This window comes from Poecilia mexicana, unplaced genomic scaffold (assembly GCF_051168715.1).
Source record: "Poecilia mexicana isolate PSO_F unplaced genomic scaffold, ASM5116871v1 scaffold_13, whole genome shotgun sequence".
NCBI classification, from domain to species: domain Eukaryota; kingdom Metazoa; phylum Chordata; class Actinopteri; order Cyprinodontiformes; family Poeciliidae; genus Poecilia; species Poecilia mexicana.
The window spans coordinates 11,981,173-11,994,447 of record NW_028263382.1 but is presented as its reverse complement, the minus strand read 5'-3'; the positions used below and the strand labels follow the sequence as shown (position 1 = coordinate 11,994,447).

The 13,275-nt window shown below is 38.5% G+C and overlaps 1 protein-coding gene across 1 annotated transcript; it reads right to left on the bottom strand.

The window, feature by feature from the left end:
* Positions 1–2,800: 2,800 nt before the first annotated feature.
* On the bottom strand, positions 2,801–5,525 carry mab21l1 (mab-21-like 1). The gene has a single exon (XM_015005796.2). It carries the CDS (start codon positions 4,842–4,844, stop codon positions 3,765–3,767), a length of 1,080 nt encoding a protein of 359 aa, XP_014861282.1. The 5' UTR covers positions 4,845–5,525; the 3' UTR covers positions 2,801–3,764.
* Between the last annotated feature and the right edge of the window lie 7,750 nt (positions 5,526–13,275).

Sequence of the window (13,275 nt, the reverse complement as noted above, 5' to 3'; positions counted from 1 at the left end):
CGGCCAGACCATTCCTCACGTTAAGGAGTAGTCTGTTGTTATGAGTCTTCTGCTAGCATACCGGAAGCTTGTTAGTACACCACCAAGTGTGGCTTAGCTGCCACAACCGTTTTGTTTTGCTTTAATTTTGCCTTTTTTTGTATCTGGTTTAAGACCCCATTCGAAATAAAGATCACTCGAGTGGTGACATGTTTATAAAAGAGTAAAGTAAATCCACATTTCTTAAAAGAGCAAATCTGAATGCCAGAAAAGTGCAACATTTTTTATTTTTATTTATTTTTTTATTTGGAAAGTGTGTTTCTGCAAACCGTCTAAAATCTGTGCGAGTAGCCCACCTTCTTTTTACACAAACATTAGTCAAACACGGCATTATCTTCCGTAAATGGTAGCTAAGATTAAACTCTTCCTCTAAACACTTCTCCCAAATGTCCACCTCATTGGTATTAGACATTTTCCGAGTTTGTTTGAGGCATGTTTTATTTTTCACTTAATAAAAAAAAAGCCCCAACAGTTTGCCATTACGGCCTTTACCCCGCACAGATCCTTCACCCCATGTAACTTGCCCTTAATTTTATTATTCTTATGTAAACATTTAATGTTATAGCCTAATTATGAGGATCCCTGAGGGGATTACTTCATAATCCTCTTCTGCCGATGAGCAATAGATACTTAATGCTTCAGGCTGCAGTGTGTTTCTCTTGGTGTAGCTCTTTTGGGACAGATTACAATGCCTTGCCCAGAAGTGTTATTTCTTCTTTTCATTATACTTTGGGGACTTGGATGACATTAAAGACCTCAACTTTTATTGCTGCTAATACAAGCAAAAAAAAATAAATAAATAAAATAAAATTAGGAAATGCAAAGAAATAAGTGGGGGGAGGCAGGGGGAGGTATGTTTCACTTAAGTCTGACAATGATTCTTAATCTCCTGTAAATAATGCTGCAAATGCAGCTAAAAGAGCTTGAGGTTATTGGTTACCTATGTGAAGCTTGTAAGCACTGTGTAAAATTTGCTCTGATAGCATCAGCAGATAGGATCAACGTTAATGGAGCCGAGCAATTCTGAGAAGGAAAAAAAAGTAATAATTATATATATATATATATATATATATATATATATATATATATATATATATATATATATATATATATACACACACACGTATCCAGGGGAGGATGGTTTTACTGTGCAGCCTGCAAGAGCGATGAAGGGACGCTCTGGGAGCTCCGACCGAAATCCACTTGTATTTCTGTAACACTATCTCCCATAATTGGCTGAGGAACGCAGATTAAGATTGACGAGACATTAAAGTGGCTCTTTGGAGTTTAAGGGATCGATAAATATCCCGATTTTCGAGGGCTTTCGCTTGAGAGCAGACAAATCACTGTAACGGGGCTCTACAGCGACACTGATCTGACAACATGAAGGAGGAAGAGAGGGGGGACTGAAATAAGAAAATGCGATCACTATCAGCCCACCGTGTTCAGACTCCGGCCTAATGGGTGATCATTTGCTCCTGAAATCATTCTGTAGGACTTTGCTTGGTGCTGTTTTGCTTTACCTTACTGAGACAAATTCAAAGAATCGCCGTCATACTTAATGGCCTTCATTTTATCACTTCAGAAACACACTATCGTGAAGAATTAGAAAGTAGACTTTTCTACTCGGTGGCAACACTTTTCCCGATTAGCATTTTATTTTTAATCAGTTCTTAAAAGCAGATTTTAACAAAAAGCAATTACGTTTTTGGTTTTAAACGACGCCGAATTGCACATTTTCCGCACCGCTATTGAGCAAATCTTCGTAGGGACAAAAATAAACCATTGACGCTATGAGACTATATATATATATATATATATATATATATATATATATATATATATATATATATATATATATATATATATATATATATATATATATATATATTCTCTCATTTTTATTTAAACTTTTATTTTATAAATATAAATCCAATCAGAATGCTAACAAAAAGCGCCATCACAATTATTAAAGATGATCTACAGGTCGATAACGGGACTGAATCCGCCGTCTTGTGGAAATAAGGCTCCTTCATAATCTAAATAGAAACATCATCCCGGTAATGTCCCCATGTGTCCGTCCTATTTCACCCTCCCCAGGTCCGGTGGTCCTGAGCAGCTCGGCCCAGCTTGTCGCCCCTGTCCTGGTCGCCCGCGGAACTCTGTCCATCACCACCTCTGAGATCTACTTTGAGGTGGACGAGGATGACCCTGCCTTCAAACGGGTCGACCCGGAGGTAAGTAACCTGCATGGAGCGGACGGAATGCTTTCTGTTGTTCTTCCTGTAAAGGAAACAAAAATCCTGCTGCACTCGATTATTTATTCGCCGTTTTGACGATATTTTGTTTTGCAGAGAGAAATCCGAGTTTGTGTGTGTGTGTGTGTGTGTGTGTGTGTGTGTGTGTGTGTGTGTGTGTGTGTGTGTGTGTTATTATTATTATTATTATTGTTATTTGTACTTTTTGGGTTTGCGTGCGCTTTTAATTTTTATAATTACTAGGTTACTCCTCAGATAACTTCTCAAGCGCATATTTTAAGCCAGCTATGGTTTATTATTTAAAGGGGTTTGCATTTTAAAGAAAACATACACGGGTTTACAGATATTAATTTTTTTATGTATTGTAATTTTTTTCCATACTATTCATATTTATTTTTAATAAATGTTTAAATATGAATCGCTCTGCATTATGCCTTTGCATCAGGCCTTCTAGGCTACCGTTCAGTTGGTATTTTTTTAAAAAAGTGGGGGACACAAGTATATGAAACAGCTCGTTTTATTATCTCTTTAAATTAGATCAAAGACAGAAATAATAATAATAATAAAACAGATCACAGATGTTATAATCCAGTGTATTTCAAGTGCATTTTTTTTTCGAATTAAACTGTAATATATATATATATTTATATATATATATATATATAATATATATATATACCATATATAGGCTATCATTTTCTTTTTTCTTTTTTTTTAAATCACGTTGGCCTATAAGAATGATGAAGGAAAAACAACTCGAGTACTTTTAAATAATCATTCAAGTAACGCGATGGAATGTTTTAGATGTAACAAATGTCGCACGCTTACCATCAAAATGTAAACTCTTTAAAAATAATAATAGAAAATGTCCATTGAAACAGGTGAGTCAGACTACCACTGATGCAAGAATAAATTAAAAACGTTTCTAGCAGATAAAGAAAAAGTTCAGATTTAAACAGGTGGATCCTATTTACTTGTCACAGAACAACATTCACAATCTCAGATCACTTGATTCACAATCTATGAATGTATTTACAGTATAATAAAATGTACAGATGTGTGTTTTTTATTCATAGTTTGCTATGGGGTTGTATTCTAAAGCATTTGGGAAAATGTTGGATTTTATCAGCCGTGTGGTACGGAAAAGGAATTATTATAATAATAATAATAAAAAAAAATCTCCTGTGGCCTTCCGGATTAACAAAAGTGTTATTACACTTCTGAAAAGTGTAATAACACCTCCAAAGATGAACAGGAATAATTACAATTGATACTGTTAGAAAAGAAAGACCGTAGTGAAAAAAGCTAGGCCAAAAATATTTTAACAGAGGACAGTCACATTTCACAACAACTGTTTGGCAAATTTTCTCTGTCCTTTTATGAGCTCTTTAGACCTCTGACACATTTTTAAAAGGAAGTAAATCAACATATATATATATTTATTTATTTATTTTCTTTTGTGTTACCTCAGAGTTTCTCCAAGCTTTTGGGGTTGGTCAGTATTTCTCTTGCCAGTCGCCAAGTCTGTTTGGCTGCGTTCTCTAGAGCTGAGTGCGGTTTTCCTTGAAACAGGTCTAAATTAGGCAGAAAATAATGCGGGCACCTCCTGCACTGCAAACACGAAATAAGCTGCAATAGTATCCCGTTCAGGCGGTCGCCCAGGCAGTTTTCGTCCCAGTCCGACTCCCGGGGATGTTTCTCACACTCGTAGGAAACCAAAGTTTTCATGTGGTAGTTGTTCAGAGGCTGTCCCGGCAGCTCCAGGTGACGGTCTCGCAACGCCTTGAGGACCGACAAGCATTTCTTCCTGCACCCGCCCAGGAGGAGCCGGTTCTCGGCCTCGGCGAACTGCAACACCCAGGCGTCGCTCTCTGCCGAGCTCTGCTTGCCGTTCAGCGAGTAGCATTCTTTGGATAACAGATTGAAACCCTCCGCCTTAACTTCTGCAACTCGGTTGGGTCCCGGCCAGGGTATGTGCGGCAGAGGCCAGTGCGCAGCGCTTCGCGGCCAGATGCCAGTGCACTTGAAAGCAGGCGTTATTTGCACAACGTATCTGTCTCTTATGCGCAGCTTTACCTCGCTCGTGTCAGCGACCATTTTCACAACATCTCTATAGCTGCATTTATCCACAGCCTGGGCCACCAGCGTCTGAAATCTCGACCGGATCTTGCGCGCAGAGAGGTAGCCGGAGGCGGTGATGAACTCGACCCACAGAGACATGCTTCTCTTGCGGCCGTCGCTGAGCTTGAGGACGGCGCAGCCCGGCAGAGAGCCGTCATCTACGAAGTTGAATACTCCCATCTGATTCAGATAGAGGACGACCTCAAACTCGGTGGGAGAGATGACCTCCAGTCCCTCGAAGCGGTTATCCATCTCGCTGAGGGAGCTGATGAAGCGCGGCTCCTGCACCTCCACCTCCTTCAGCACATCCGACACCACCTTGCAGACCTCGCGGATGGTCTTGGAGATGGCCGCCTTCCGAGATTGACATTTCTCGTTGTAGTATTTGTTGAGGTGATACACTAACTTTGCCTGCGCGGCTATCATATTAGGGCAGAGATCCGGGTTATACACCGGAGTCTCGCAGTAAGCCGAGGGATCCAACGCGGCTGTTTGTACGGGAGCCAATTTTAGAGAAGAAGGAAAGCAATCTAAAAAGAAAAAAAAAAGTCAGTTTATTAAATGGCGATGTGCTCAGAGCACATGCGTTTTAATCATAACAGTCACAGCTGTTGTGCCGTAAACTGCATTGAAGTGCTCAAAACAAGTTCTCAAAATGATCCGAATGACGTGATTTAAAGTCCATTTGCACTTCGGTCAATAGCGGGAAAATGTCTCTTTTTGCTCTGACCGCCGTGCCAGTTTGGAGTCCGCGTAATTGCGCTGAGTGCAGTGTGCCCTCTCGACGCAGATGGCTGGCGTTGCTGTGTTTTACAACAAGGAGACACACACACGCACACTCTTTATTATGAGGGAGGAGTTGAGATCAGGATGTCCAATCGCTTTCCAAAGCGTCACAGCAGTTTATGGGAAACAAATTCATCCCCGACTGTTAGCCTATATACGAATGAACAAACAGTACAGTTACTGATTTTAAAGCGAGGGACGGCGGAACACCTACACGTTTGGATTTATCGATATTAATATTATATTATTCATTTATTGTACTAGTTCGACATTAATCCGTTTTTTTTTCAAACCTCTGTATTAAAAAATAACGAACAGTGGATGTGCTTAGGTTGTTTAATACCGCTAACAAAATTATTAATGCAATTTTAAAAAAAAACAAAAAAAAAACAAAACAACTTTCCAGCCGTGTACGAATTTACATTATTCCACTGAAGGATTTGTAACTAAATATAATAAGGGAGATTATTCTAAAGTATGTGGCCTTAAAAATACGTTTTTAAAAAATTAAGTATTCACTATAAGGTTTATTCCCTCTTAAATGTTTTAAACACTAAAGGTAAAAGTGTTTTTGTAGTTTATATTTATTTCTAATTCATGATTTAGTAATTTATCGAACACCCTCGGGATGAACGGGATTTTATAACTTGGGCTATGAGCCGCTAAATTTCTAACTATCTTTGGTGATTTATTTATTTATTTATTTCGCTTTTTTTTAAATGTTTTTAAAACACTTACGTTTTGTTTAAAAGAGCGTATTCATGAGACTGATTTCTTTTTTGTGTTGTTCAACGAGAAGCAGTGTTTCTGTATTAACATGCAACTGTATTTTGCACAGTTACAATTTTATTTGCTAAAAGGAAATTTGCAATTTAAATATTTTTGTTAAAATGATCTGATTTTAGTAGAATGAGAAAAAAACAATTTAAAATAATTTATCAGCAAACTATTTGAAATCTTTATTTTATTGTGAAAATTTCATTGCAATATATATATATATATATATATATATATATATATATATATATATATATATATATATATATATATATATATATATATATACTGCCTAATTTATTATTAGGCAGTTTCGAAACAATGAAGCAAGTTTAGCAGTAATTCTAGCATTTAACAGTTGCATGGCTGAATATTTTAATAAGTACCCAGTGATTCGCCATGAGGACGCCATGCATCTCCACTTACACTAAATTGAAGAGATGCCTTCCATGGCTCTCATCAGTGCACTGACACACCATCTCACAGTGTACTGTTCATGCTTTGAAGAGGACTTCAAAAAGATGATGCTGCTGCATAGATCAGATAAGGAACACAAAGGCATTTACACCCATCTCTGCCCTCGTCAGAGCTGCACACAAGCAGACATTATGAGGGCAATCCGCTGCTGCTCAGCCTCTGCTCTCACCACACGGATGCGGCTGAGGAGAGGCGTGGTGTGTGAGGAAGGACCTTGATAGATAGGTGACTCCCATTATCATCACAGCCTGTCATGAGCACATTGCTGGTAGCTGTTTGGCAAGTGCAGTTGTAATTTTACACTGTTACCGGGCAGAAATTACAGATTTGCGGTATGAAATCTAATTGTGTGATATGCCAGAGGTTATAGCTTTTTTTTTTTTTTCTTTGTAACGTGATAATGCATTTTATTTCTTCAACTGTATCACATTTAGGACAAATTAAATTTCACAGTCATACATTTCGACTCCTACTGACATATATGGGCAACATTTATTTAGGATACAGAGGGAAAGTTTCCGTGCAGTGAGAGGTAGCTAAAATCCAGTTCCCCTCTCTGGCTTTAATAGTCTTTTCCTCTGTCTGTAGCTCAGCAGGTACTTGGCTTTTATTGAAACCAGACTGGTCTCACTTCCCAGACTATCATGCTCTAAGTCAGATACCTCAGAGTCAAGTTGCACCTCTTGAATTTATACCTCTGCCTTTGACCATCCCTATGCGTGATAGAAGTGTGGTGTGGGGTGGGTGGGGGGGTTTCATTGAGATTATCGCCTCTTAATCTGAACCATGTGGCTGCATGGTTCCCACTGCAACTCAACCTGCTCCACAGTCCCATGACTCGAGTTGTCAAGTCTGGCCCTGGACATTCATGTCTTCTTACTCATACCATTGCAACGCTGCAGTCTTGGTTGGTCTGTGTCCCGTCCTGCCAGGCGTTTGGGGGCTCTCCAGTTTGATAAATGGGATTGCGATATTAGTGCACTTCTGTTTCTGAACCAGCAAAATGCACGCACGATTGTGTAAATCAATACAATGACTTCTACTTCCCGGCCATGTGACACTGTTTTGAAGGCCTCTTTGTTTTTGGAGCATTCCTCTGCACTTGTTCAGCCTTTCTCTCTGTTCTTCTGTTTTCTTCGAGTAGGACTATGAGCGTGGACGTGGAACAGTTCTGTTGGTTTGACTCAAATACGTTCTGATGATGACTGCTTGGACTTTTAATATTGTATTTTCTACTGCTGAGAAGTAATATCCAATAAGGTCATTGCTAAAGGGTATATATTAACTGGTGAAATTAACCAATATGACTCGCTGCCTCTTGGGATTTATCTATATTAATTAGACAAAATTGTATCAAAATGAATATTTGGAGGACATCATTAATTTGTTTCCTCTGTAACAACACTATCCAACAGCAATGTCAGTAAGGCTCTGCTGTAAAATATTTTAACTAATTCTCTGGATTAAGTCATCTCCTCAGTAATCTTAAAAATATCCATTACAGATGATCTTTAGTAATTTTAATAATCCTATTACAGAAGAACAAATAATGTCCATCCCATGTTTTTCCATTAAACTGCTGTGGTTCTTTCAAGCCACTTAAGACCATCCACCAGAGCTACGAAGTTAATGTGAAGATTAGTCCAAATGGATTAAAAAAAATATATCTAAAATATATTTCTGTATAAATCAAACTTAAAAAGTAGGCAATTTAGAGATGTGACACTTCGGAGACTGAAACCGTGAAAAATAATATGCTCATGGGATTTCTGCCTTTGACACAATTGTCTGTAATTGTGTTTATGAGATTGTCAGAGAGAATTTTATTAATAGAGCTTTATTATTCCATGCAATATGGTACCTCTGTAGGAGGCCAGCTAATTTTTGAGCCTGGAGCCTCAATGGGGGACCCCCTTCAGATTTTGCCCATTCATTTATTTCCTTCTCTGCTGTTTTGTATTTGCAAACTCATTTGTGTAAGTCAGGAGAGCCAGTTTCCTGACGCCACTTAACTGAAAGTTCTCTCAGATCCTCTGGGGTTCACCTCAATAGGGCACTCTTCTGAAACTTGTGTGTGCACTTCTGCAAAATAAATAAATGTTATAATTTTATTTTTTATTAAAGAAATGAACAAAAGAACCGTTTTATTAAATACGTTTAAAACTTAATTGATTGTCTAATTTTCATTTCGACCCTTCACCCCTCCTCTCTGCAATATGGTACGCTTGTCAGCCTGGTGATAGATTACATGCATGCATTTGCATGAATTTAGCATGAGTACAATTTTGTATTGTTTGTCAATGTAACAATCCAGAAAATATTTGGAGCCATCACTTAAAAAGAAAACAAAAAGAAAAAGAAGAACTTGACATTCAAAGCAGCTTTTTCTGCACAAGTTGGAAAAATCCCATTGAGGTTCAGCTTGCTGCCTTTCAGCTTTTCTATTAGCACAACATTTAGCTCTGCATTTTTTTTTCTTGTAATGTTTCTTGTTTTTAGGTTTAAAATGATCTTGTTGGTTTTGTGAGAATTATTCTATTTATTTACTTTCCTTTTTGCAATACTTAATGTTACAGGTTGCGTTCTTTTTCAAGGTTTTCACAGTTCTCATCGCTGAAAGCAATCAAACAATTGCAAAGTGATTAATCTTAATTTCAAAATGTCTACCACGTAAAAGTGGGCGCTGTAATCATCTGCCCACTGACCCCTTGATGCTCATATTCAGACCTCTCTGCAGCACTTATTCCTGATGAATAATTTCAATTCTCAGGTCGATCGAACACGTTTCTTACCTGCATCTGATTTGATCTAACATTGGGAGTTTATTAAGGCGACAAAGTAAATGAAAGTATTTGGAGTTTATTATTAACATTTGCGCAGTCAGTAACAAAATGGTTTTTTGGGGAAAATCTTCAACAAAATAGGTGATGTTGCCTAAATAAGGGATGAAGGGTTCATAATTGCCAGTCCTGGAGATCTGAGGTGTGGGGTGCCAACTGTCAGTGCAGGGCTAATGATGACAAATGTCTCTCTATGCAGATTGCTGCAGCAGTGTGAGAGTGCAGCTGAGACTGGAGGAGCAAAGAAAATGCAAGGGGCTTAACAAGCAAAAGCTTGTGTGCACATTTTTTATTGACCTACATGGAAGCAGCCCTCCACAACTGGAGAGATGACTTTAAAAATAAAACAGCTTGATGCTGTTTAAAGCCACAGTCCCGTCAACAATGCCTGTAAGGTATCTCAGTGGTGTTCAGGTTTGTAAGAAATCACTGCGTCTGTAAATGCCAGTTCAACACATACACACAAGAAAAAAGTGAACCAAAGATATTTTATCACTTTTTAAACCTTTTAGAGGAATTTACTGATGATATATATATATATATATATATATATATATATATATATATATAACGTTTTTTGAAATGTATGCAGGCGCCTCTAGGAAGCAATCATATTTTGGGTAACAGAACCAAACTGTTATTAACTTTAACTTCTTTTTTCTTTTTTTTTTTTCATTAAACTGCTTTGCAACAAAGGCCATAAATCTGATTTCACTTACTGTGACGTAAGGTTCATGCTAATAAAAGAGCAAACCCGGAGTGCTTCATGGCCAGCTTTCCCCAATTTGTTGCATGAATGGCTTTTGAAAGGAGACCCTCTCTGTACAAAGGGAGTCTCGTCTTTGTTTGGTTTTGCCCCATCTGTGTCATCTGGTGGTCTTTGCAACGGGGTGGTGTCTCGGGGTGCTCCCCAACGGCGTTGCCAGTTGTTTTATGGACTCGCTGGAGTGGTGCGGGGAGTTCATAAGTTGGCTGGGCCATTGTGAGCTGAGCCCAGCTGACACGTGTGAATTGACTCCAGCATATTGACAGATCATTTCCATTAATGAATCGCTGGAGTCTGTCTTGTTTCACTCTGTGATTTACGCCCCTGCTCCATCATCGTCTGAGGTTGGGGTTAACTAATAACACCCTGAATGGCTTAACTCTTAATTGCTGGATGAAGGGAGTCGCCCCTTTTCGCCAGCATTGGGAACTTTAAAGGTTAGTCAAGTGCCAACCTTTTTGTTATAAACGATCTTGCTATGGTCGCTAAATTACGAGCTCTCACCAAGATTGTCATGAATTACCTTCTTGTTTTTAGGAAAACATAACTTACCATGTTAACGTAACAACAAAGAAGTCAGACAGCAGTACTCCTCCATAAAGTCCATGCTTACTGTATTTAACATGTAGTTTTCAGCAGGACTTAGTGAGCTTGTTTTCCATTTGATAGTGAGCTGCTTTTGTCTGTAACCACTAGCGTCTCATAAGCTTCGCCCTGGTCTTCCCATGGCGACCATCCAACTTGTTCAAAGGACAGCCATACACAGCTGATTGCGCTGGCCACAGTCTGGCCTGTCTCCCCCACCACTGCTGTCACATGGAAGCCACATTTGCTCGCCACCATTTTATGCTGCTGTCACCCTCCCTTCAAAAGCGGAGGGGGAGAGAGGGGAGGTGAAAAGGAGAGGAGGGAAAGAGGAAGGCTCACCCTGAGCGGATGCTAGACAAAGATGGCAGCAGAGACATTTTGTCTACTTTCATTAGTTCTGCTTGTGGTGAGCTGTGCTGAATATTAGCCCGTTACTAGCAGAGCCACACATTGTGGAGTGCAGACAGAGAATGTGTCACAATCATATCCAGCCCACCTTATTTCCATCATTCTCACCTAAAAAGTGGGACACGCGGGGTTTGGTGCCAATTGCTCATTTAAAAAAAAAAAAAAGTATATATATGGTAATTATCATTCTTCAAACCGTGTTATGTGGTAAGTGTGACAAACTTTATCACATAAATTTACATAAATGTTCCCATTAGGGTCAGATGCTTTAGGATCAGCTCAGATCACAAAAGCAGCTGTAAGTCATTCAGATGGGAAGTTTATAAACGTATCCCATAGCTTTCAGTTAAGTTCAGTAGATTTTTGAGACAATCTCATATTTTAAACCAGTTTAAATTAAAGCTGCCATTTCATATTGCCTATCAACCCTCTGGTATCAGTAAGTTAATATTCTGACCCTGTTTAAAAAACACAAAGCAAAACATTTTTAATATCTATTTATGAATTTATATTTCTTCTGCTGTTTTCTTTATACATCCATTCATTTATTGTTCCAGCTTAATAAATGCATGTAGAGTTGTGGTTATTGGTTGTTCAGTGTAAATCATTTAAAAATAAAAATAATGTTTCATGCTCTGTGTCAGTTCACCCCTTTGCCAATTTCCCAATTATTTCCCAATTTCTAACCACTGGGTTGACATTTGTCCCTTCTTGTTTCAACTCCCGTACATTATGATTAATTAGGAATCCTAATTAAACCAAAGTAACTTCAATAAACTTTTCATAGAATCTATCAACAGTGATTTAAACAAATCTTTTCTTATGACGAACAAATTATATGCTTATATTTTAAACATCTTTACTGAGAGCAAAGCGAAATCGAAGCAAAATTTCCTGCTTGTGTGGACAAACTTGACTGTTTTTGATTCTGAATAAGTAATGTCAAAGGTCGAGATAAATTAGCACTTTCTCCAATTTGCACCTCTAATTTGTCTCACCCTATTTGACATTTATTTTGGTTCTGATTTCATTTGGCTTATTAACTTCTATGAAATATTACATATTATTGCAACAGATCAAACTGTATTAAGCTACTGCTGCTAGATATTAGTTATTAGAGTCATATAGTGACATTTTTTTACAGCAGACCTTGAATAGATTATAGAAAATTACTTTAAATTGTTGGGTATAAAATCTCCCCTGGCGGGCATGAATTGCTTTCTTAAATGTATCATGTCAGACTGCTCAATTTCATACATTAAAAAAAAAACCTAGAAACAAGTTGACTAAATCTGTAAAGGTATGAAATCATGAATAATCAAAACCCAAGTCTCACAATTCACCAGGAAAGCCAGTATATCAAATATTTTTTATTCAATTGTTTTCTGTTGACATTTTAAGCATGTCCACATCTACTTATTTGAAGTTCTGCCACAATACAGATGCTTACTTTGGCTCCATCACTCTAAGTCCAGTGTTTTTGTTTACCTAAATAAAACGCTCACACTGGGAGCCTCAGACTGTTGCTCCGAAGTGTTTGTGTGGAGACGGATCTGAATGTTGCTTTGTCCTGCTGGGCTTTCATCTGTTGGACTCATTATAGTTGTCATTTCACTGGGCTCTATTGGAGAATTTCAGGAGACTGGGTCCCCATGAAAGAGTCATGACGGGCAGAGAAGTGCTGATGCGCAGGTTCCTGCCTCCAGGCTTTCTCCTGCTCATGAACAGCCTGAAGGCATATAAAACAGGCCTCCCAGGCCAGCCGATGAAACATTCAAGAGCGAATGTCATGACTTTCCTGGTGGTTCTCAGTGAACTGGGCCTGAAACTGGCGCTGGGGGGGGGAAAAAAAAAAAAAAGAGAGAGAGAAGTTGTTAAGTTATTATGAAGGGAGATTCTGGAATATTTTCTTAATGATTAAGAAAAATATGCCAAAAAGGTGGATGAAAGTAGCGCAGAAACGGATGAAGTTGTGCCGTTCTACCTTGTTAAATTTCAAATGATTTTATTAGTGTCAGTTCTGTGGTCTTGGCAGGGCTTTGGATGTGTCTGAGCGGGGAGTTCGGCAGCAGGGTGAGAGCATGTCGGCTGTTGACACCATCTAACGAAGGGAGGATTAGGAGTTTACAGAGGCAGTAATATGATAGGTCAAAAAGAGGAGGCACTCCTCCACAGTACTTGGCTCTGTAATGAATGATTGACTGGAAAAGGAGAA

What these genes read in the sequence shown, in the direction of transcription:
- mab21l1 (XM_015005796.2), bottom strand. Translation starts at nt 4,844, where the DNA reads ATGATAGCCGCGCAGGCAAAGTTAGTGTATCACCTCAACAAATACTAC.